The sequence below is a fragment of the Panthera pardus genome, unplaced genomic scaffold, assembly GCF_024362965.1.
Source record: "Panthera pardus isolate Hobbes unplaced genomic scaffold, ASM2436296v1 HiC_scaffold_11, whole genome shotgun sequence".
Taxonomy (NCBI): Eukaryota; Metazoa; Chordata; class Mammalia; order Carnivora; family Felidae; genus Panthera; species Panthera pardus.
The window spans coordinates 21,810,574-21,837,062 of NW_026526666.1; the positions used below are offsets into that span (position 1 = coordinate 21,810,574).

A 26,489-nucleotide genomic window follows, 5' to 3' on the forward strand; every position below is an offset into this window, starting at 1 on the left:
TGGTTGGTGGCACTGAGTTGTGCTCATTTGAGCAGCACTGCTATAATAGCCTCTCTTTTCTGCCTTTGGTAGTTTCATTCATACGATTGTGACATTAAGAAACACTATTTTAAATCTAAAAAAACATAAAACTGGAGGTTCCAAGGCCTGACAACAGATAGAGGAAAAGCTGATACTACAATTCTTTCTACAGGACTCAGTGTTCATTATAGAAGGAAAAAAATGATAAAATTCAAATTTTACCTAAAGGTGAATCTGAGTTCTTATAGTTAATTCAGGCATAGAAGTTTTATTCTTTAGTGAGTGACGTTAGTAACATGGTTAAATATTTTTTAGTTTAACTGAAATCAATTAGCAAATGCTGAAGATAACCTGACCTATAACATGAAGGACTAGAACTTAGTAACTTCAAAAATTTTCACTACTTTGAAATTCTGTGATCTTATTAAATGAACATGTATAAAATAAAATAGGGGCACCTGGGTGACTCAGTCGGTTCAGCGTCTGACTTAGCTCAGGTCATGATCTCACAGCTCGTGAGTTCGAGTCCAGTGTCAGGCTCTGTGCTGACAGCTCAGAACCTGGAGCCTGCTTCGGATTCATTCTCTCTCTCTCTCTCTCTCTCTCTCTCTCTGTCCCTCCCCCCTCATACTCTGTTTCTTTCTCTCTCTTTCTCAAAAGTAAATACACATTAAAAAATATTAAAAAAAAAAAAAACACCTAAGGAAAACCTACCTCCCAACTGTTACAAATAGATGGCAAGGAGGAAGGTTTGAAGAGCATGTGAAAAATATTTAGACACAAACTTGTGCTCCAACTCTTTAGAGATCTCCTACCTGGCCTCCAAATAGCGTCCAGTAATCAGCAATAGACCTCTCAGTGCAATAAAAGTATCCCTTCCCCAGCAACGGAAAATACCAGAAGAAAAATGAGGTAAACCTAATAGAAAACACAACAAAGTAATATATTAATAATACACCCAAGCCCCTATGAACTCCATTACTATAGGCCAGTTGCTTTAAGCGTGGGGGACAAGAATAAGCTATAGGGAGTCTGCAAGCCCTCTAAAATTATATGCAAAATGTGTGATATATTTATACCTACATCAACTTTGTGTGATGAGGTTCCATATTCTTATTACTTTCTTAAGGGAATCCATGATTTTGAAGATATTAAGAATCAAGGACTGGAGAGGGATACTTACCTGAATTGATTAGAATGTGAGTCTTTAAACACAGATAAACTTTCTTTTAATAAGTTAAAGCTAAATTGAAATCAGAGATCTAGTATTTAACATATAAACAAACAATACAATATTAATTATATATATATATATTTTGAGTAACACAAGTGGGAAAGTTTAATAAAGTGAAAAGTACACTCTCCAGATATGAGAACAGATAAGCTCGAGAAAAAGACAGCTGCGCCATATAATGTTAATGATATATTTGAAAAGATTCCACCTGCAATTTAAAGGCAACAAATTACTCTAAATACAAAATGATTACCTTACTGATATATAATTGAATATGTTTATTAATCTATCAGTCTAGAGACAAACTTTAATACCAAATTTCCCATTAATTCAAAACAACGTAAAAGTGTTAGACTTTGTTAGCCAGTTTTTATAAATGAAAATAAGGATTTCAGGTGCTAAATAACTTGAACATTCTAGGTAACTACAGCCTTTATGCATGAGATAAGATAGGGTGATTGATGGATAAAATCTACAACTTTTAGATTGAGTTTGGTTTCTTATAAAACAAGTAAAGAATATATTGTTATCTTTATTGGTACCAAAAACAATGATCAGTAGGAAAGTAAAGGAAATTAGCATTCCACTCAAAAAAAGAACTATGCTAAAGCATAAATGCAACACATTTTTCAGGAAGGGAAAACTAAGGACATAAAATGTACACAGTGTTCATTCATAACTATCTTCTAAACACTTAACACTATATGACATTATCTTGTTTGCTTGTTTTCTGGTTTGTTGAATGAATAAATGTCTCTCCATAGTGGAAAATAAGATTCACGACAACAGAAACCTTATCTGGCTTATTTACCAAACTATATCTATTGCTAAAAGTTGTAACTGGTAAGAAAAAATTACAAAAATTTGTTGAATGAATGAAATAAAAGACTAATTATAAAAGGCAAATTGTGGGGTGCCTGGGTGGCTCAGTCAATTAAGCATGTGACTCTTGATTTCTGCTTAGGTCATGATCTCACGATTCGTGAGATCACTCCACGTTGGGCTCTGTGCTGACAGCTCAGAGCCTGCTTGGGATTCTCTCTCTGATCTCTCTCTCCATGCTGGCATAATCTCTCTCTCTCAAAATAAATAAATAAACATTTTAAAAAAAAGGTAAGTTGAGAAGTGAAAGAATTTGCCTGAGATAAAAGAAAATTTTGGCCATTCCTAAGTATACTTCACAATTTAAGTTTCTGCTTATTGGGTCTTTGCCTTCTTGGAGAGTCGACATTACTTTCTATTAAGAAGGATCAGAACTAAAGGCAATATTAGACGTTTCGTTTCTACATTGTCTCTAAAATAATGGTACAAAATTTCTCTAAACACTTTGTGTATTATTTGCACATGGTTGATTATTAATATATGGTTTATATATGGTTGATGATTGTAACTTTGATGACGATGAGGACAGTAGACATCTATAATACCACTCTATGCCACACAGACTTCCTGGTACTTTAACCCATTTAACACTTTGAATAAATTATGAGTATAGATAGATTTAAGGGTAAATTTGAGTTGTTATGCCCTAAAGTACAGGCAATTTGTCTTTGGGAAGAAGTCAAAACTATAAAATCTCTAGCACTGATATGTGGAAATGTTAGCGTTAACCTTTTGACCTCTAAGAGTATAGGACTTACCACATATCTTCTGAGTGATTTCTACCTTGTCAATTATTATACAAGTTTACAATTATAATTTTTTTTGGTACTATTGTCACCAAAGACCTTGGTATTCATTTTAAAATGAACCCCCAAAAACCTATCTGCAAAAATGAGCACAGTTCTGTTTTTTGTTAGTATGTAGCATACAGAACAGTCTCTTGGGATACTAGAAGGAAATATCAAAACTTCTATTTATACTTATCAACTTACCTTTCTGGTTTCTTAAAAAATTTTTTTGACATCTATTTATTTTTTGAGAGGCAGACAGAGAGTGTGAGTGGGGGAGAGGCAGGGAGACAGAGGGAGACACAGAATCTGAAGCAGGCTCCAGGCTCTGAGCTGTCAACACAGAGCCTGATGGGGGGCTTGAACTTATGAACTATGAGATCATGACCTGAGCCAAAGTCAAATGCTTAACTGATTGAGCCACCCAGGTGCCCCATTACCTTTTTAGTTTCTGTTTTTATTTTACACTGTACAAGATTATATCACATATCATAACATATCAATATACCAGTTATGATACCAGTATATCAGTATATTTATTTTGGGAGTGCTTAACAATAGCAGTGCATAGTCAAGAATGTTGAGATCACTATACTGTGTAATAGGCTTCTAAGCAGTGGGCTTTAAAACCAAATTCTGCATATCAATTTTTTTTCCACAATGACCCAGTTCAGTTTCATGAGCATCTGCATGAATTCACAGGGGAAATTAAGTGCCAGGAGGAGATGATATTGAGTGAAAATCTAAAACATGATTATATAATTAAAACATTCAGAGGATTCATATGATCATTCTAAATGAAAAGTTAATTTCTTTTTTAGTTGTCAGGTCTTAAGAAGTCTTTTTTCTTGGTCTGAGTAGATGCAAATTCAAGGGTAAACAGAGGAAATCACATAACTACTATTATCTTCATCCTGCAATTTGGTATTTTTCAGTTTAGTTTGGAAAGTTTTAAATTCAGTGGTGTTAAGTATTAAGCACGTTCTAGAAATAGCTTGAAATATATTAAAAAGAAAATAAAAGCCTGTTCTTTAGCCTATTTTGCTTACTGGGATTTGTTTCTTGATTCAGGTTTTAATACTACTTGCAGGAAAGGATGCCAACAAATAGAGTTGAAAGAATTTTATTGCAATTAGACACATAATAAAAATTATTTAACATTTGTTTTGTGTTTTTTAACATGTAGAGGATCTTCCTATTATCTCTTGGTAATTTGCAAGGTTGAGTTAATTTTTTTAACTGTTTATTTTTTAGAGAGAGAAAGAGGGAGACAGAAAGCAAGCAGCGGAGGGGTAGAGAGAGAGGGAAACACAGAATCAGAAGCAGGCTCCAGGCTCTGAGTTGTCAGCACAGAGCCCGATGTGGGGCTCGAACTCACGGCATGGACCGTGAGATCATGACCTGAGCTGAAGTTGGATGCTCAACCAGCTGAGTCACCCAGGTGCCCCTTGAGTTAATTTTTTAAATTGGGAAAGAAGTATAATATAATGTAAAAGAGTAGTAAAACAAATCTGATAAAAAAAATACAAAATACTCAGAGTTGGAAAAAATAGAAACATGCAGAAGAAAAGGATTAATGAGCCACCATGAAAACACAAATATAAATGTCTGTTGCACAGTATTAATTAAATAGTAAGCACAATTGTTAGTTTTACAAGTGAGTAGCTATGGAATTTTACTAAGCAGTCATATAAAATCTTGGGTAACATCATGAGTTTTTTAAAAAAATTAGTCATTTCCCCATAGCTTTTCCTCTTTGAAAAAATATTGACTGACACATTTTAACCTGTATGTAATTTCTTACCTGCAGCTAGAGATACACAATATTGCTCCTTTTCTTTTGTGATCTCATTTAGCCTATATGGCACATCCATGAGTGAAGGTGAAAGACGTGGCAGAGAAGGGCACTTTCCTACTCCACACATTTGCACTGATCCCAGTGAAAGGTGTTTCACAAAGGTAGAACCATTCTGAACAAAGCTGTAACAAAGTGACCGAGTTTAAAATATTTGTAGAGGGGCACCTAGGTGGCTTAGTCAGCTGAGTGTCTTACTCTTGATTTTGGCTCAAGTCGTGATCTCAAGGTTTGTGAGATTGAGCCCTGAGTCAGGCTCTGTGCTGAGCCTGCTTGGGATTCTTTCCCTTTCTCTGCCCCTCCCCTTCTTGTGCACATTCTCTCTCTTTCTCTCTTTCCTCTCGAATAATAAATACGCTTAAAAATATTATTTGTAGAAATGCAAAATTGTGGTGTTCATAACACATACTTGAAATCTACTCTCAACAGATCTTAAGCGTACAATGCAATACTGCTATTTACAGGCACAATGGTACACAGCACATTTCTAGAACTTACTCATCTTGCATACCTACTATTTCAAAATTATTTAGCAGTGTCATTTTATTTGGTTTCTTTCAAAGTCTCTCTACGCAGATGTGTAAAAATGGTAATACTAGTTGAAAACATTTTCAATTTGGTTAGATTTCAGAACTGCTTTCATTTCACCCAATATTACAACTGGCTTTAAGTCCATGAGCTTGTTGTGCCAAATGGAAGGAAGGGCTGAAGTTCTGTTTTTTCTGAAATTATGCCCAAATCAATTTGGTGGCTCTTCAGTGGCACATTAGATCTGTAATTTCATTTTAGGGAAATTCATCACTAAAGGCAGATTTCATTCATAATAACAGAATAATTTTTTTCTTAGTTAATGAAAAATTAGAAAAAGAACTATATATGCATATTCTTTTAAAAAAATTTTTTTAAACATTTTTATTTATTTTTGAGAGAAAGAGCACGAGCAGGGGAGGGGCAGACAGAGAGGGAGACACAGAATCCAAAGCAGGCTCCAGGCTCTGAGCTATCAGCACAGGCCCTGACGCGGGGCTTGAACTCACACACCGTGAGATCATGACCTGAGCTGAAGTCTGACGCTTAACTGACTGAGCTGCCCAGGCATATTTTGTATGCATATTCTAAACTTATATCCATTAACGTAACAAGTCAACGAGTAAACAGAAACAAATAATATAAAACAATTAAATTTTCTCATGAACGTGTTTTTTTAGCTTTACTGAACAGATTTTAATGGGGATGTTTGTTTTTATATGCTCCAGATTAAAGGATGCAAATATATTTATTATCCACTTACAGACTCTCAGCTCTAAGTCTACGACAATTCCTTACGTTTTGGTCTTTCAAATGTGTGTATAAACTGACTGCATACAGTTTCTACACAAGCATGCCTATTTACTCAAGCTTTGTTGGATATACCTTGACATCTGCTTCCATGCTATATCCAGAAGAGTGGTGTATGCACCGATTAGTATAGCATCAAAGTAGCATGGGATAAGATAACGTGGGATCTGCTTCAGGTAGAAGAACATAGCCTGCAACCATTTACCAACCTGTCATAAAAATAATTTTAGAAGTTAATTCGGTGTGTTTACAGGCTGGATGCATTTTAAGAGGTAAATCCAAACATGCATCTATTATCTAATAATCCACTAGATTTCCATTTATTAGAATCAGAAGATGATGAAGAAGGGAGGGAAATATTTCAGGTCAGAAAACAATGTTAATTTTATAGATACCATAGTAACATAATTTTTATTTGTGTCCTTGTTTTTTTCAGCTAGAACATAGCTTTACTTACTTCAGCAATAGTTCCTGACCGCGAAATAAGCCGGTTACTGACATAGTCAATCATCCAATCTCCAGATCTCAAATTATCACAGAAGGGATGCCCCAAGTCATTCTTTGGTCTTATTTCTGCCAAGACGGACATTAATCCTGAAAATTCATAGAAATATCATGCTGTTATTAGCAGAGGCAACTTGTTCCCATAGCCTGGGCTACTGCTGTCTCTAATGATTTAGGGTGAACACATATAGACGTAGACACAAGGGCTGCAAAGACCACAGTGGCACTTCCCGTGGTTGGAGATAAGTGTGGCAACAGTGGCTGGGCCCAAGATACAAAGACATACTGAAGGGGACTACTGTCATAGGAGCTATGCCGAGCTTTCCAGGATGCTTAACTTCTGGGACTTGTTTTGTTCTTTTGAATTTGAATATTATAATATTCAAAGGCAACTAAATGTCATAGTTTCCCTACCCTAAGGCACTGGGGAAAAATTGGTAAGTCTGTGTCTTGTCATAGTGGAAAGTGGTAGATTCATTACTATTCAGGCAATCACAGGACTGGTTTCAGAGAGAACAAGAGCATCTCTCATAACAATAATAACAAAGCCTGCTTTGGAAAGAATCTTTGAAATATAGCAAGAGGTAGCTGGGACTAAACAAACCATCAAGGTGAATATATGGGCATATCCTTAAGTAATACTCAACAGAAACTCATAGAATTCCTATGCATACATAGCAGAGTCTGTTATTTCAATGACAGAACAATAGCACTTCTTTGGTTGCCCAATAATGCAATAATTTCCACCTTAAAAACATTATATTAATAGCCTCACCATGTTCACTTTGATTAAATTTATTTATATATTTAGAATTTAATTCTACTGTGTATGTAGCATGTCTCGAGAAATTGAAAAAATAATTATATAAATTTAAGATGTAGTTCTTTCTCTCAAGGGCCTTTACAACCTTCTTTGGGAAACAAAGCTTAAAACATATAAAAAAAAAAAACAACAACTAGAAAACAAGACAGTATAAAATAACATTTCACTTTTGCCCTAGTATTTTAAGGGAAGGCAAACATTGCTCAGCAAATGTGAGCTCCACTTGTTTAATAATGGTGACATGATGGAGCAGCGTTTTAGAGATCTGATATATCAATGGGATGGAATGATTCGTGGAAGAGGTAACAAGAGGTTGGAAAACAGGTTACTTGGTTTTGCAGACGGGACTTAGTCTTTGAATAGGGTGCTAACTACGAAATAGTTATAGAAAATAGAAATAAATAATAGAAAATAGAAAATAAAAGGATATGGCATATCACAGAGAACACAGAAAAAAATCCATAGTCATAATCACTGATTAAATAGTGAAGATAAGAGGGATGGATCCAAAAATAGATTCTTGGATTCCAACATGACTGAATATGTATTATTGTAAGAAGTAGAGAAGAAGAGAAGGGGAATGTGGCTTAGGGGAGAGAAAGTCAGTGAAGTTGGTTGGTTTGATGTAACTGGATATTGCTATTTAAAAAATTTTTTTTAATATTTATTTTTGAGAGAGAGAGAGAGACAGAGAGAGAGAGAGCACGTGTGCGTAAGCACGGGGGAGGGGCAGAGAGAGACAGAGACCCAGAATCTGAAGCAGGCTCCAGGCTCTGAGCTGTCAGCACAGAATCTGACATTGGGCTTGAACAAACAAGCAGTGAGATTATGAGCTGAGCTGAAGTCTGATACTCAACCGACCAAGCCACCCAGGCACCCTGAATGTTGCTATCAAGAGCCTGCTAGAAATATTCAGTGGAATGTTGGAAACACTAAACTGTCAGAGAAAAAAGGGATTGATATAAAGAAAAAAATAAATTAGGACAGAGTTAGTAACGAACTAGACTTAACTCTAAGAAAGGAAAGAAAAGAAGTTCATGGAGGGCGCCTGGGTGACTCAGTCGGTTAGGCGTCCAATTTCGGCTCAGGTCATGATCTCACAGTTCGTAAGTTCAAGCCCCACATCTGGCTCTGTGCTGACAGCTCAGAGCCTGATGCCTGCTTCAGATTCTGTCTCCTTCACTCTCTGCCCCTCCCCTGCTCATGCTCTCTCTAAAATAAAAAATTAACATTAAAAAAAATTAAAAAAAAAGAAGTTCATGGAAGTCTTTTCTGTCAAGTAGCAGGTGTTCAACAGCTCGGAGTGAAAATGGAATGAATAGCTGTTTATGACTGGTAACAGATACATTTCTTTATTTCTCACAGCACAAAACATTATGTGTTGAAAGTGAGACTGTTTTAGAAAAAAGTGTCAAAAGTACAAAAATCTGAAATTTACGGACAGCTTCTTATGTGCTTAGTTTTGTAGAAAGTATAAAAGCTAAAAAACAAGAATGCAAAAAAGGCAAACATTCTTTTTTCTCAAGGTACAATCTACTTAGTGGAATTTTAAATTTTTTTTTTTAACGTTTATCTATTTTTGAGACAGAGAGAGAGAGACAGAGCATGAACGGGGGAGGGGCAGAGAGAGAGACACAGAGTCGGAAGCAGGCTCCAGGCTCTGAGCCATCAGCCCAGAGCCCAATGCGGGGCTCGAACTCACGGACCACGAGATCGTGACCTGAGCTGAAGTTGGACGCTTAACCGACTGAGCCACCCAGGCGCCCCTTAGTGGAATTTTAAAGCTAATAACCACCAAGTACTAACTATGAACCAAGCATTGTCTAAATGCTTTACATGTATTATCTCATTTAATCCTTGTGGTAGGCACTAGTACTGTTTCCATTTTACAGGTGAGAAAATTGAACCATGGAGAGCTTACTCTAAGGTTATACAGCTAGTTAGTATAGAACCAGCAAGTCTGGTTCTAAATCCTTTTTTCCCCCAAATGTATTTATTTATTTTCAGAGAGAGCAAGTGGGGGAAGGGGCAGAGAAAGAGGGAGTGAGAGAGAATCCCACGCAGGCTCCATGCTGCCAGCACAGAGCCCAACACAGGCTCCAACTCTGGAAACTGTGAGATCGTGACCTGAGCAGAAACCAAGAGTTGGACGCTTAACTAACTGAGCCACTCAGGCATCCCTAGAGCCCATTCTTAACCACAACAATAAAGATTCACAAAACACGTTGTGCTAATTACTAAAATACGCAATATATTCCAAGGGCCAAGTAAGAGGAATAATAAATTAATACAATGGGTATCTAGGGGACAAAGAAATAACTGTGAAAATTAATAGTTAAGGAATGCTTTGTGGAAAATGTAAGAATTGAATTCATCTTTATTATTTATTATCTTTTTTAATTTTTTTTTAACGTTTATTTATTTTTGAGACAGAGAGAGACAGAGCATGAACGGGGGAGGGTCAGAGAGAGGAAGACACAGAATCTGAAACAGGCTCCAGGCTCTGAGCTGTCAGCACAGAGCCTGATGTGGGGCTCGAACTCACGGACCTTGAGATCATGACCTGAGCCGAAGTCGGCCGCTTAACCAACTGAGCCACCCAGGCGCCCCTGAATTCATCTTTAAAGATGGGTTAGATGGACAAAGAAAATAAGGAGTTGCAAAGGAGGCATGATACATGGGATCCTATATGAACCAGGAACACATGTGTGATAAACCAAATTTTCCGGACAAACATCCAAGAAAATGTTTCCAACCAGATGGGTTAAACTGATAATTAAATATTTAGCTCCTATGTTCTGTCTTACAACTACTTAATATTTTATTATAAGTTCTCTTTGTAGGATAAGACAAATATGCAATGAAACAAAACTTCCAAATAGATGAAAAAGAAAGATGAATGTATAATAGTTACAACCTAGTCCCATTTGGGGCCCAAATAAATCTTCTCATTTAGTCTTCAAGAAAGCCCTATGAATCAGACAATATTTTTCACATTTTATAGAGGCAGAAATTGGAGCAGAGAAAAGGGAAGTTACTGGCTGGAGATCCAGCTGGCAGAGCCACAATTTGAACCTAAGCAGTCAAATTCTGAGCCTGGACTCCTATTTCCATAAAGAAGACATCATATGACCCTAAAAAAACCCTCCAAAGATTTAACTATCCTTGCATTTGCTTACCTTGAAGACCTGCATATTTAAGAGATGACCAGTTTGGGATGTCGTAACAGCCTCCACCATCTTCTTGTTCTTCTGCTTCACATCGGTAAAGTACCTGATTCAGCTCAGCCAAAGTTAATTTAGAAGCAATACTAAGAAGTTGAAAATAAAGAGAACTGGTTAAATACAGTAAAATTTCACTTGCTGTCAATAAAACCAAAGAGGAAAATCTGAATCATAACCATAAAGTGTCTTAGCAATATATGTTTTAGGAATTTGGCATTATGATATACATTATAAACAATATTCATTATGAATAGTAGTTTAAAGATAAAACATGCTAAAAATTCAGTTAGAAGTAACACTTCTTCCAAGCAAAAAAAAAAAAAAAAAAAATGATTTGCCAAATTTTACTACTTAGAGTATGCTAGAAAATTTTTTGGTTGCTACCACCTTTTTCTCACAAATTTACTTTTTTAATCTTTCTAGTTGGGCTTAGTTTCTTTATATTCTATGTGGGACATCAATAGCTTTTTATGCTAATTATCTTGAAATCAAAATACTTCTCAAAGACTAGTAAAGGGATAATCAAAAGTCAGTTAACCACCTTAGAAATCAGGTAGCATTTCTCTCCTTTTCCTTTTCTCCTTTCCGCAGGTTGTATTACCCTTTAGTTGGGTTATTCAGGAAACCAGGATTTTCTTAGATAAAGATGCTTCTTGATAGTAGTTGGAAGGAAGTGTCTATCATGGCCTTGGTTTCCCTTTGTCCAGGTAGCAGTGAGACTGTATTACTGACTACACCTGAGTACAACCGAAAACTCTACTTTCTTGCAATTCTAGCTGTTTAGTCATTTCATTTTACCTAACTGAACACAAATCCTCCTGAGTTGTATGTGAACACATATCCTCTTGAATGTACTTCCTTCCTTCTCTTTTAGTTCCGCCTCAGCTTAGAAAATTATTGTTGGCTGCGCTTTATTCCCTGTCTCTGCCTAGACTCTGTCCCCACAGCTGGGACTGACTTCTCTTTCATCTGCAGTCTGTGAATCAAGTTTGACCAAATCAGTCAGCAGTCTCAGTATCAACTCCATTCTAGGGCAATATTTTTCAACACGTAGCCAGTGAACTTGCATATGAATTCCCTTGGCCTTGCCCCAAAATAACCTGAGTAGGTCTGAGGATGAATATTCATTTTATAAGTACTGTGCAGAAACACCAAATTGCTTCATCACAGATTTTTTTTAGAATGCAACTACTTTTCTAACAATAGTTTGAATGGAGCTAATATCCTTAATGATAAAAGCTCTTATAAAAACAAAAAGTTGAACACAACAGAAAAATGGACCGGTACATAAAATGATATTTCATGGACAGCCAGTGAACAACAACAAAAATTTAGCTTGGGGGTGCCTGGCTGGCTCAGTTGGAGGAGCATGCAACTCTTGATCTCAGGGTCATGAGTTCGGGACCCACACTGGGATCCCGAGAGATTGCTAAAAAGACAAACTTAAAAAAAAAATTAGCTTAACTAATATTTAAAACAAATTAAGATGTGACTTTAAAGTAGTTTATGTTTACAAATTTGATTAGTAATAGCTAACACTCATCAATCACTTACCATCATCTTATAATCACTGTTCTAAGTGTTTTACATAAATAATCATAACTGTTTAAAAGAGGCACTATATTGATATCTATTAGGTTGCTTGCCCAAGGTCTTACTTCTTACAGCTATGAGAGTCTGAAATCAATTCAGGTTGGTTCGATATTCTATGCTCTTAACATTACATTGTAACAATATATACTCAGAATTGGTAACAATGTCAAGTAATGTATACCCTTACATAGAGCTGAAAGAATAAAATCTTTCTGGAGGAGATTTGGCAGTTTTAAAAGCCTCAGATATGTGGAGATAGCCTTATGAAGAAATTCTGTGTCTGGAAATTTATCCTAGTATTTATGACCGCAAACATATATTGAGCATTTATTATATGCCATCAAGTGTTAAGTGCTTTCTATGCAGTATCCTATTTAACCCTTACTAAATTTAAGAGGTAGGTGCTATTATCAGCCCAGTTCTTCAGGTGGAAAAATTGAGATGAAGAAAATCTTAATATGTTGTCTAAGATTATTTTAGGAATAGTGAAGCTGGAGTGAAAGCCAACTCTAAATTTCAAAACCCAAATTTTTTGGTATTATGTGGTACCACCTAGTAAGGGAATAGATAGTAAGGGAATGACTAAGAATTCAGGCAAATATGAATGTAAAAAAACCATACATAACAGGGAATTATTGGATGTAGTTTAGATGTCCAAAAACTGGAGGCTGAGTAAATAAATTTGGGGCTAGCCAAATAATAGAATAATATGCTCCCCCTTTTTGTGTGTTTCAAATTTTTATTTAAATTCTAGCCAGTAAGGGGCGCCTGGGTTGCTCAGTCTGTTGAGCATCTGACTTTGGCTCAGGTCACACTCCGTGAGTTTGAGCCCTGCATCGGGCTCTGTGCTGACAGCTGGGAGCCTGGAGCCTGCCTCAGATTCTGTGTCTCCCTCTCTCTGAACCTCCTCTGTTTGAGCTCTTGTCTTTGTCTCAAAAATAAATAAACACTAAAGAAAAATTTAAAAAAAAATTCAAGCCAGTTAGCAATATAGTGTATGTTAACTCTAGCAGGAGTAGAATTTAGTGATTCATCACTTACCTATAATACCCAGTGCTCATCACAACAAATGCCCTCCTTAATACCCATCACCCATTTAGCCCACCCCTCCCCCGCCCACCTCCCCAATACAGTCTCATTTAAAAAATGATGTGGTAAGGAATATGATGAATGTAACTTAGCCTCAAATAGTTCAGAAAAATTGTGTACATGTGCATGTGTGTGTGTGTGTATAGAGATGTATGTATCTGTTTGCATGTATCTACCTATTGCTACATATAGAGAGTGCATGAGTGTGAGAGAGTGCACAAGCAAGCACACACACAAATGATAAAGCAATAGGACAAAATGTTAATAACAGATGATGCCGATACTACTGGCCTTTGGACCACTGTGTGAGTAGCAAGGATATACAGGACTCTTATAAAAAATTGCTTCAATCAGACTTGTGGTAACTGATCAGTTATTAAAATGGCAAATCTCCATAAACTACTTACAAAGCGAAAGGAATTTTTAATATAGGATCTGAGTTGTCAACAGCAAGGCTTCCAGATTTAAAGTGAGGACTGAACTGTGTCAGATGATTTCGAAGAATTCCAACAGCGACTTGTGCATGTGGATCAAGACTAACTCTGAAAATGTTAATTAAAAAATGGTTACTTTTTAGGAATGATTTATTCCAAATTAACTCAATATATAATCTATTTTACAAACAAATATATAATCTATTTTACAAAAAACTGAGCCTGGGTGGCTCAGTTGGTTAAGGTCTGACTTTGGCTCAGGTCATGATCTCTTGGTTGACGAGTTTGAGCCCCACGTTGGGCTCTGTGCTGACAGCTCTGAGCCTGGAGCCTACTTTGGATTTTGTGTCTCCCTTTCTCTCTGCCCCTCCCCTGCTTGCACTCTGTCTCTCTCTCTAAAAAATAAATAGACATTAAAAAAAAAAAACCCAAAAACAAACAAAGTCAACAGTTTGAATTCCAACATACCTGAATATAATAACACTTCCCGGAGACAAGTTTTCAAATTCTATTTCTTGAATATATTCGTTGGGTCCTTTTGTGGCAACTCCAGCTTGTTTAACAATTTTACTTTCACTAAGCTTGAAAAAAATTGTATAAGACCATTTAACAAATAATTCTAATGTCCTTAAAATGTTAAATACAGCAGTAAGATTAGAGTCCCAAATACCTGAATATGTTCTCTAATTTCTACTGTGATATTTGGCATTCCATTGATGAAATTCTCATCCTTCCGATAAGGTTTTGCATTTCTCTCAATAGTTCTGGCTTCAAGAACTACTTCTTCAATTTTGCCTAGGAATACATGAAATGTTAATGAAATTTCATATTAAACCACCTGAAATTAGGAATTGCTAAAGGGTTTTAAAATAACTTAAAGTTGAATATGAAATATCAGTCTGAGGGTAGATGATTGTACCCAAGATGCATTTTTCACACAATGCTTTTGTTTTTAAAACATAAATTAACAAAGATTTATTTGAAAAGAGATCTTATTCAAGTAATAATGGCTTAGCTCTCAGGAACAACATATAACCTTCCTAATTTTGAGCAGAGAGAAAATAAATCACTTAGAAGACTTGTATTAAGAATTAGAAAATTTCAGAAATACAAAAAGTAGGGAAAAATTAAAAAAACCCAGGTCCTACTTCCTAGCTTAAGAAAACATTACAAATGTGTACCTTTCCTTCTCCTTCAGAGGTAACTACTATCTACAGTTTGGCGTTCACTGATCCTGTGCACTTTTACTACATATGTCTGTTTCCCGACACAACAGGTTATTTTCCAATTTCCAAGCTTTATTAAAATGGATTCAGATTATATACATAGTTCTGCAACTTGCTTTCTATTAAACAACACTGTATATTTTAGATTTGTTCACATTGCTACATTAGCTGCAGCTCATTTATTTCAAATGCCAAATAGCATTCCACTGTATGAATATACCAAATATATTCTCATCCCTGTCTTCTAACGGAATATCTGAGAGTTGTTCAGAGATATACCTAGGACAGAAGTGCTGAGTCAAAGGATACATAAAACTTGAATTTTATTTTTTAAATAATTTAAGCTTTAAGCCATTAATCTGACAATATGTAACAGCACCCTTTGGATCCAGAAATTCTACTTCTCGAAATATATACTAAGAGCTTGTTTAAATTTTTTGTTAATGTTTTATTTATTTTTGAGACAGAGAGAGACAGAGCATGAACAGGGGAGGGTCAGAGAGAGAGGGAGACACAGAATCTGAAGCAGGCTCCAGGCTCTGAGCTGTCAGCACAGAGCCCGACGTGGGGCTCGAACCCATGGACCATGAGATCATGACCTGAGCTGAAGTCAGATGCTTAACCGACTGAGCCACCCAGGCGCCCCACTAAGAGCTTATTTAAAAGAAAAAATTATTCTGAAAAAATTATTCCTAATGTATATTTAAAACTTAAATAAGACACCGCTAAACATATAAAGAATATTAAAAAAAGAATACTAACATAATAAAATATGAAATATTGAACATCATGAAAATCACAATTTCGTGGACCAAATGGGGATGTTTTAGTAATGATTGGTGACCAAAACAAAATCTGAGGTAATACTGTCCACACTGATTCCAGCCATGTAAAACTATATATGTACATTAGCAACAATTAGACAAGATTATTGAATATACACTTGTAAACAGTTAAAAATAGCTAATGAACATTTAATTCTAAAACTGTTCAAGTTGATAATTTTTAAAAATTGGAGTTATGCATATTTAACAACTAGCAACCGACATAGAATATGATTATTTTTATAGGAATCTTCATCTATTCTTATAATTGACAGACTGGGATAGCTGTTAATGCTCACAGGAGAATGTTTTGCTAGAATATATGATATATAACAGTAAGTGAGGAGATAAAATACACACATCTAGAAAAAAATCTAGCAATAATAAGGATATATCTCAGGGATGCATTTTATAATTGTCAAAGAAGAGATATGGGAAGACTATAATTGCTGTATGTTCACAAAAGAGAGAAATTACTGAGTACTTAGAAAAGGTTTTTCAAGGGAGGTGGAACTTTAGTTCTTGAAAGATGTGAAAAATACACATATATAGATGTTAGTAAGACTACTTGAGGACCAATGAAAATATCTATCTGGTTAAAATAGTGGAGTAACAGAGGGCTAGGAAGGCAGTTGAGGATGGGTTATGAAGAGCCTTAAATATTAAACTCTTTTTTACTTTGGTTTATATAAGTGTGTAGGTATGTACATGCACATACACAAATACACACACACGTATGTATATATACAGACACATGAATGTACACATATATTTCTTGGGTATAAAAGAAATACATGTAGGTTTTATAAAAATTAGGAAATATGGGAATGTATTAAGATAAAAATAAAGCTATTTCACAACTCAAAAAATGTTAATATTTGAGAATATTTCTGACCAGGTTTTGTTCCATGTAGTAAAAATGTAAGTTCCCCCAAATTAATTCCTTTCTTCCATTCTTTTTTTAAAGTAAGTTCTATACCCAACATGGGGCTTGAACTCATAACCCTGAGCCAGCCAGGTGCCCCAACTTACCCAAAATTTCAAATTCTTTTTCTCAACTACAGCTATACTTGCAATGTGTTATAATATATGCTATATAATTACAATTTAATATAACAAAGTAATATAATCACAATATACCGGGGATATATTGCATTACCAGGGATGCACATTTGAGGTACTTCCTTGCTGTAAAATGAGGTCTTAGGATTCCTGAAAGCAGTTCTAGACACAGACACAACAGACTGATGAATACTGGGTGAATGTCTTGTTACTGCTACTATGTCTTCATCAACCTGATCCACATACACCTGAGAAACAGAAAGAGAAAACACATTAGCACTCAAACTGGAAAGACTTACTCTGAAATTAAACCTTAAGAAACTTAACAAAAATTGTTTCTTGCCTGAATGAAACCCTTGGCCCCAAGCTCTTGATGAAGTTTATTGATAGCACATCTGGCTGCAATAATTCCACTTTGTAAATTAACTTCACCTGTATTTGATGGCGATGCTCCAGGATTCCACTTAGTATAAAACCGTTCTTCAGAAACCACTGAAATCTGAACAAAGTTAAAACTTAGCCATGTATACATTTTAATTATAATGAGAACTTTTGGTAAAAGTGCTCAAGGTTGTTGGCCATTGTGGATTTAAAAAAAAAACAACACACAAACACACCTGATGAGGCACTAATTCATCATAGCCTTTAGTACTTCCACTAGCACAACATGCCATAGAAACAATCGTGGTACTCGGGAGAGCATCATATTCTGACCTATGCTAGAGAACAATAAACAAACAAACAAAAAAACAACCAAGTTTATTTTCTTTTAAATGCAAAGTGAAGTAAAGGATACATAGTTACACACTATAAGACATTCATATGCTTTAAAACAAATAAAACATTAAAAAACTATGTACCACAATCACTTATAAATCTAAGACATGATTCTGAAGTATGTAGATATTATTGCCACTAAGTATCAGAGAACTAAATATCAAAACATTTATTTATTGATTTTTCCTTTTTCAAGTTTTTATTTAAATTCCAGTTAGTTAACATCCAGTGTGTAACATTAGTTTCAGGTGTAGAACTGAGTGATTCATCACTTACATACAACACCCAGTGCTCATCACAAGTGCCCTCTATAATACCCATCACCCATTTCATTTAGCCCATGCCCCCACCTACCTCCTCTCCAGCAACCCTCAGTTTGTTCTCTATACTTGAGTCTCTTTTATGGTTAGTGTCTCTCTCTCTTTTTTTTCTCCTATGTTGATCCATTACATTTCTTAAATTCTACATGAATTTAGCAAAATAAGTAAACACAAGAAAGAGATTAGATGCTTACCACAATAGGACACTCATTATCATGGGTAATATCCATAAACAGGGCATGTGCAATAGCCGGCATTAAAGGCCTCAGACAAGGCTGAACAAAGGATCCAACGGGTTCTCCTCCATATCTATAAACTAACCTCCCTTCTTCATGGCTATTATATGCACTCATTGCCTCTGCAAAGCATTACAAAATATTTTAACAATCTTCATTATTATTGTCCAGAAGAGGTTAGGTTTCTTACCATAACTAACTTTCCAAACAAAGGCCACATAAATATTATAAAAAATAAAACTACTTTAAACATTTAAACAAATGTCTATTACTTTAGGTGACAAAAAAGTCTTCTCTATAACTTAGCCGAAGAAAAGGCTTATGTAGGTAAAAGGGAACACATGTTGTTTATTAGGATGTTGGTTATATAAAATCTATGGGAAAAAACCTAAGATTATATCATCTATCCAAGTAGGAGATGAAAAACAGATTTGTACATTTTCAAAAACAAAAAAATACTTTTGTTCATGAGTCATCAATTCATCCTACTGGTCTTTCAATTTAAAAATGAGATATTTTGGGGGTGCCTGGGTGGCTCAGTTGGTTAAGCCTCTGACTTGGGTTCAACTCATGATCTCATGGGTCACCAGTTTGAGCTCCGCGTTAGGCTCTGTGCTGACACTCTGAGCCTGGAGCCTGCTTCAGATTCTGTGTCTCCCTCTCTCTCTGCCCCTCCCCTGCTTGCACTCTGTCTCCCTCTCTCAAAATAAATAAATAAATAAATAAACATTGAAAAAAATTTTAAATGAGATATTTTTCCCCAAAGTGGAAATTTTTCCTAATAAAAACAGACTGAGTTACAGAAAATTTTGTATAGAGTATTTAAAAGAACATCAACTATGTTGGAAGTTACTAAACATTGTATGTAAAGCTATTAAATGCCTTTAATCTACTTGAACAAAAACTAAAGTTTCAGATGGGAAATACATGTCAACAAGCCTACCTCTTATTAGGGAGCTAATGCCCAGCCTAGTAACAAAGACATTGTCCAGGTCTTCGCTTCCCGTGAACAGTTCAGCTACTACATACAAATTGGGTTGCAATTTCCTAGCAGCATCCAACATGTACTGCAAAAAGCACAGTCACAAATGTAACACAAAGAGAAAAGCGAGTAGTGGGGAAGGAAAGGAGGCAGAACTAGGCATGGATTTGACATAGGAAAATATCATGGAGCAAGACAAAATGGAAATCCAAAAGGAATTTCCAAATAAATTTAATTGTACACATGTAAGAAAACATAAAACGGACCAATACACAGAGGAAACAAGAGAATTTATAAATAGAAAACAGAAAGGAAGATTAGATTTTGCAAAGATATAGAAACACAAGGGGGGCAAAAAAAGGAAGAAGAAAAATGTTAGTGTCACATTAAAAAACGTAAACCATACTGCTGTGATTCTGCTAGGCTTTACTCCTGTTTTATGTGCATTTGTTTTTAATACTCTAAGCAGACTATTAATTTTCAGGCAGCTGACTAAGCCATTATTAGGAAATTCCCTCATGGTGAATCATTTAGCTATTGCAAAGATTAGGTCTGACGAACCATACTAAAGCTAGCTTTTCCTACAGATGGTAGTAAAATCTTAATCAGAAATTAAATCAATTCCAATTTTTTTCATATAACATTTGTAAAAAGGTTAACAAAATAATTGAAATTCTATCAGCTAACAAGTAAAATCCTAGAGGATTTTGTAACTCAAAATTAAGGAAACTGAGTTTTAATTTTCTGATTTGTCATAATAACAACCTTAGAAATATGTATATACGGCTGTTGCTAAAAGTACAATAAGAAAAAGACCTCTGCTACTTTTTGGAGCTAAAAAATGTGCTACCATCTAAACTAATGTTCACTAAAGTCTTCCAAATCAAGTCAATTTTTCATCATAGGACTTGAAACATATTCATTCTAATACGGCTTTAGAATAATCGATATTTTCCAGATATGCACACATTCGGAAAGAATAGTAAGTTGTCACTGGGAAGCTATCAAAAGTCTTATAAATGGGATGAAAATTTTAAGTGTTTTCAAAGCTGTATTAGGTAGAAGATAATGCTATAAATTTTGGCACTGTTTCAGTTTCTATAAAAAAGCCCGAAGAGGGATAAACAACCTTTATGTTTACACTTACACTTTTATAAATAATTAATTACAAATTGAATGAAAGAGGCTAAAACTAGCTTCAATATGCTGTAATGTTAGTACTTAATAACATAATATGTAACAGGTGACTTCACAGTATCTATTAATATATTAAAAGCAACCTAAGAATAACAAGGATAAGACAAATTGAAATTTATATACCACTAAAATATTAATATTATTTAAAAGTTAATAATAAAATAGTAATAATATGTTAACAATATGCATGACAGTATGGTTATGTATATATTATCAGAGACAATATGATCTACTTCCCTAAATTAAAATAAAAATATTAACCTATCAAACATTTTATAGCCCAGTATTCCATAACAACTGCATCAAAAGATTCTGTTACAATTGTGAAATTATGCCAAAGTGCTAAATACTCCCACCAAATCAATGCCAGTGTCTAACTAGCAAAAGGAAACATGTATTTGCATGTTTTATTTAAGGAAAGCGAGAAAAGAACACTACATTTCTTTTTTTTAATGCAGATGAATTGTTTTTCTGTACCTCAGCTACGTGAAGGGGTGTTGAGTGGCAGTTATCAAGACGCACTCCCTGGAAATAAGTCGCAGTTATTTCAGTGTATTTTTTCATGTGTGCCCAGAGAAAAGGACAGTCGTCTGGTTTATTCCCATAGCGTAATTTGACGCTGTCTCCCCAGCAAATAAGTTCTCTCCTTAGATAAACATTTGAACCTGTTAAGAAAGGAGCTTGCTTTCAGTGGGTCAGGAAATAGAATGAAAACAATTACTTCAAGGAAATACTGCTGTTTTTAAATCACACCGAGTATTTCTACCACAAACCATATATTGGTTAAAATTATGTCTAAAATGGTATCGGCATCTAAATTTATAAAGTTTTAAAAAGTTAACATTATTTTATATCTTACATCTATTTCACCAAAATTCTATGTTACAGTCTCTTCTAAAAATGTGTGCTTAATGTCAAAAATTCAAGTTGCTTCTGAAAGGAAAACTGTAGCAGTAGTATCACAGGCCCTTTGAAGATAAGAGTTTTACCAAAAACATTTAAACCTGCCTTTCCACCTTGTTACTCATTGTTGGCAATAAGTTACATTACATCCACAGCCTAGGGCAGAAGGCCTTTTCTCACTTAGAATAACTAGAAAGGAGAACGCAGAGATACTTAAACCCAAAGTACATTCTTTTTTAAAAAATGATATTTTTGAATTAAATTTAATGTCATTAAGACAGACTTCTGAAATGTTAAAAAACAAATATATTGATGGGTCCCCAGCAAAATTCTTCCTGGCAAAGAAACAGCTGTAGAAAAATAAAATGCTAGGAGAGAGAGGGAACCTGAAAGCTGAATTTAGTGTAACTGCTATTCAAATACCTTAATACCTCTCTGGCTACTGAATGAAATATCTCTTAAGGTAATATAATTATAATAGCAATAGTTTCAAATGTCTTTTAAAAATGCAATAGATTAAATTTTTGACCAAATAAAACTTTATGCAGAACCATCATATAAAATAGGTAAAAGCCATTCTAGTTGAGCATATGAGGAGAAGGAGGGGAAAGAAGGGGGAAAGGAAAAGATGAATCCCATCTTTTTCGTCAATCCCTTCTCTTCTCTCTCAAACTGCATGCACTTCTGGCACCTCTGTGATGAAATGCTTTAAGAACCATTAGCCTAGTGGGGAAAAAAAGTCAACGAAATAGTTTATATTTTGAGCTTGCCATAAAGTTTTCTTTCCCTATCCACAGAGAAGTTAACAAAAATGATGTACCTGGTTCAGCAAAGTTTCGAAGGGGATCATCTCCCATAACCCACCCATTATGTGCCATCAGAAAACAAGCTTTATTTGGGTGATGAATCATAGATTCTTCTGCGGAGAGGGTCATTTCTTCAAATGGGAAAGTAAAATATCTATAGAGATACAATTAAATATTAAATCCACAGAGAGAAACTCTTTGGAAACAATTTAAATTAGTACTATCAAAATACAGTACTTCCTCCTTAACAAATAAAATAAGATTAGTTCGACACTATAGAAAATAAACTTCATTACAGGTCAAAACTCTTCAGAAGATTTCCTTTTTTTTATTAAAAAATTTTCAAAAATGTTTATTTATTTTTGGGAGAGAGATAGAAAGTGAGTGGGGGAGGGGCACAGAGAGAGAAGGAGACACAGAATCTGAAACAGGCTCTGGGCTCTGAGCTGTCAGCACAGAGCCTGACACGGGGCTTGAATTTGGGAACAGTGAGATCATGACCTAGGCTAAAGTAGAACACTTAACCAACAGAGCCACCCAGGTGCCCCCAGAAGATTTTCCGAGTAAATCTACTAGATTTGAGAAATGCAGTTAGCATTATAGCATTCTCTGGTTAACATCTTAAATAATAACTTAAAAAATCTCATAAAATTACTAAGAAAATCACTGAGGTATTGATGTTACTTTGTAAAAGCTATTACTACACTTCAGTTGCCTAATCTGTGCTGCACATGACCTACAAGATAAGGAGCTAAATGCTGGTTCAATTTGATTGACATTGAGTTTATTATAGTAAGTACACAGTCCTCCAGAAACATTATTGTAAATGATTATAAATTGGTTCATAGTGATGATAGTTTCTCTAAACATTGGACTAACAAAATTAATTAATATTAAGCCTAGCTACCAAATCAAAACTTCTATTTCAAATAAAAAATGTACTGGAGTTACACATTAAAGGAAGCATTCAGATTAAACTGAGAAGTAAAATACAATTTTCAATTTTTAGCCTTTAATGAGAAGAAAACAAAAATGGAATACCTGGTAACTAAAGGATGTTTTCTAGTGACAGGTCCTAGTTTAGGACCATGGCCAGCCAGTCGTTCATAAAACACATTTCCCAAGAGGCAATTAACTGCCTAGAACACATTAAATGAGGTTATGTCAGTAAAACCAACAACAACACACATTATTAAGACTCAAAGAAAATCAGTAGTTCAAAAGTAGGTGAAACCTGTTCCTGATGATAGTTCACAAGTTGGTGCTTCTCTGAATTTAATTCCTCAATTCTCTTACGGAACCAGTTACAGCATTCATTAATTGCGGCTGGCCCATTGCTAGAGCAGAGACAGCAATACACAATATTGAATGGTTTTAAAATTCTACATTTAAACATTTTCTCACAAGGGTGAATGAATATATTTAAATATATTCATCAGGATCTTAATTATAGCTGAAGAAGCTTTCCAATTGTAAAAAATTTTATATACACATATAGGAACACGGACCAGCATACAGAAAATAGAGGAAAGCATCATGCATTTGAAGGAGTAGAATTATGGCAAAATCATTTATCTAATTTTCTATTCAGGATTCTAAGAAATAGCATAATAGTAATACTAGCCGTGAAGGTTTGTAACTAATATCATCCTTTATTTTGTAGGAAAAATACATAACATACTCATGTGGTATGAAAGTTGCTAGTGCAATGTTCATGTCTACAGTACAGCCAAGCCTTCTGTATTCAGGATCTTGAATAATCTTAAGGTGTTTCTTTGGATCAGGTTTGGTTGTTATTTTCCTATTTTCTGAAAGCAAGAGCAAGAAAAGATGATATCTTAAATGCAAATATCCACAAGGAGATTGTAATCATTACTGATTCCAAATTTTTAATTTACAATTTTTTCATAGAAAATAAAATGTTTATTTCACAAGCAGCCTTCCTACCCCCATCTTCCTGAACACCACCTAACACACACACATTCACACACACACTCACACACACACTCACACATATATATATACACAGAGAGGGTGGGGCGGGAGAGAGAGCGGGGGGGGGGGGGGGAAGGGAGGGAGGGAGAGACAAGAACATTATAGAAGAAAAACACAGGGATTCCTATCAGTTCAAACACTTCCCCACTTTTCTGCTTCAGTCAGCATTCACTTATTCTACTATACATATTTTAGGGCATTAAGGATGCTGGTGGCACAAGTTTTCTTTTTAGGTGTTAGCAAATACACTAATATCAGGAGGTCTTTTTCTTCAAAGACTGCTTTCTATTCAAAAGTGTTTCTTTACATTCTCTGAAAGAAGCACACAGGGTTGTTTCTATACTTTTTTCCTTTTCACCAACAAGCATATTCCTTACATAAAAATAAAAAATTAAAAAGTAAATAAATGCTCTGTGGGAGGAATTTTCATGCCTTTTCTGGAACTTGTTCTTAGTAAATTAGATGTTGTGCAGGATTGCCCCCACTGGGCTTGATTTTATAACTACTAACTAATATCTGGCTTATTCTAAAGAGAACTTGAAGTGGCTTATAAAAGCACAAAATAAGATAAAATACATATAAATTCTTAAAATCCAGTGTCTGAGGTTCATCTGCAAGAGTAACCATATGAGCAATACCTATCAAAATAATACCAGCATTCTTCACAAAGCTAGAACAAACAATCGTAAAATTTGTATGGAATCAGAAAAGACCCCAAATAGCCAAAGCAATCTTGAAAAAGGAAACCAACACAGGAGGTATTATAATTCTGGACTTAAAGCTGTATTACAAAGCTGTATCATCAAGTATGGTACTGGCACAAAAACAGACACTCAGATCAATGGAACAGAATAAAGAACCCAGAAATGGACCCACAAACATATGGCCAACTAATCTTTGACAAAGCAGGGAAGAATATCCATCCGATGGAATAAAGACAGTCTCTTCAGCAAGTGGTGCTGGGAAAACTGGACAGCAACATGCAGATAAATGAACCTGGACCACTTTCTTACACCATACACAAAAATAAACTCAAAATGAATGAAAGACCTAAATGTAAGACAGGAAGCCATCAAAATCCTCGAGGAGAAAGCAGGCAAAAACCTCTTTGACCTTGGCCACTGCAATTTCTTACTCAACATGTCTCCAGAGGCAAGGGAAACAAAAGCAAAAATTAACTACCAGGATCTCCTCAAAATAAAAAGTTTCTGCACAGGGAAGGAAATAATCAGCAAAACTAAAAGGCAACTGATGGAATGGGAGAAGATATCTGCAAATGACATATCAGATAAAGGGTTAGTGTCCAAAATCCATAAAGAACTTATCAAACTCAACACCCAAAAAAAACAAATAATCCAGTGAAGAAATGGGCAAAAGACATGAATAGACACTTCTCCAAAGAAGACATCCAGATGGCCAACCGACACATGAAAAAATGCTCAACATCACTCATCATCAGGGAAATACAGATCAAAACCACCATGAGATACCACCTCGCACCTGGCAGAATGGCTAATATTAACAACTCAGACAACAACAGATGTTGGCGAGGATGCGGAGAAAGAGGATCTCTTTTGCGCTGCTGGTGGAAATGCAAACTGGTGCAGCCACTCTGGAAAACAGTATGGAGGTTCCTCAAAAAACTAAAAATAGAACTACCCTATGACCCAGCAATTGCACTACTAGGTATTTATCCAAGGGATACAGGTATGCTGTTTTGAAGGGGCACATGCACCCCAATGTTTATAGCAGCCCTATCAACAATAGCCAAAGTATGGAAAGAGCCCAAATGTCCATCGATGGATGAATGGATAAAGAAGATGTGGTATACATATACAATGGAGTATTACTTGGCAATCAAAAAGAATGAAATCTTGCCATTTGCAACTACGTGGATGGAACTAGAGGATATTATGCTAAGCAAAATTAGTCAGTCAGAGAAAGACAAATACCATATGAATTCACTCATATGAGGACTTTAAGACACAGAACAGATGAACACAAGGGAAGGGAAGCAAAAATAATATAAAAACAGGGAGGGGTACAAAACATAAGAGACTCTTAAATATGGAGAACAAACAGAGGGTTATTGGAGGGGTTTGGGGAGGGGATGGGCTAAATGGGTAAGGGGCATTAAGGAATCTACTCCCAAAATCATTGTTGCACTATATATAAATTAAAATTAAATTAAATTAAATTAAATTAAAAAAGAGTAACCATATGAAAACTGCCAAGAAGTGTTTGAAAAAAAAGAAAAAGCTACACAATCAGTGTAAATGATAAAACAGTCTTCAATATTGATAGAGTGAATAAAAGATCACTGTAATAGTATAGATAACAAACCTATATATATTTCGCATATGACTACACTATGAA

The 26,489-nt window shown here is 35.2% G+C and overlaps 1 protein-coding gene across 3 annotated transcripts in view; it reads right to left on the reverse strand.

Annotated features, from left to right (window-relative positions):
• The window catches only part of AGL (amylo-alpha-1, 6-glucosidase, 4-alpha-glucanotransferase), an 83,559-nt gene that overhangs the window by 26,658 nt on the left and 30,412 nt on the right, over positions 1 to 26,489 (reverse strand). For all 3 annotated transcript variants that reach the window (XR_008418393.1, XM_019457604.2, XM_019457605.2), the window contains exons 8-25: positions 23,800 to 23,926; positions 23,353 to 23,455; positions 23,160 to 23,257; positions 22,133 to 22,272; positions 20,887 to 21,074; positions 19,174 to 19,297; positions 18,189 to 18,352; positions 17,515 to 17,616; positions 17,241 to 17,396; positions 16,995 to 17,145; positions 14,456 to 14,580; positions 14,254 to 14,366; positions 13,759 to 13,893; positions 10,625 to 10,755; positions 6,576 to 6,712; positions 6,194 to 6,327; positions 4,730 to 4,905; positions 837 to 939 (exon numbers count right to left, since the gene is read on the reverse strand). Coding sequence is in view for 2 of the 3 variants with exons in the window: in XM_019457604.2 (XP_019313149.1) it covers positions 837 to 939; positions 4,730 to 4,905; positions 6,194 to 6,327; positions 6,576 to 6,712; positions 10,625 to 10,755; positions 13,759 to 13,893; positions 14,254 to 14,366; positions 14,456 to 14,580; positions 16,995 to 17,145; positions 17,241 to 17,396; positions 17,515 to 17,616; positions 18,189 to 18,352; positions 19,174 to 19,297; positions 20,887 to 21,074; positions 22,133 to 22,272; positions 23,160 to 23,257; positions 23,353 to 23,455; positions 23,800 to 23,926 (2,407 nt within the window). In the remaining variant the exon portion in view is untranslated. The remainder of the gene's footprint in view (positions 1 to 836; positions 940 to 4,729; positions 4,906 to 6,193; positions 6,328 to 6,575; positions 6,713 to 10,624; positions 10,756 to 13,758; positions 13,894 to 14,253; positions 14,367 to 14,455; positions 14,581 to 16,994; positions 17,146 to 17,240; positions 17,397 to 17,514; positions 17,617 to 18,188; positions 18,353 to 19,173; positions 19,298 to 20,886; positions 21,075 to 22,132; positions 22,273 to 23,159; positions 23,258 to 23,352; positions 23,456 to 23,799; positions 23,927 to 26,489) is intronic.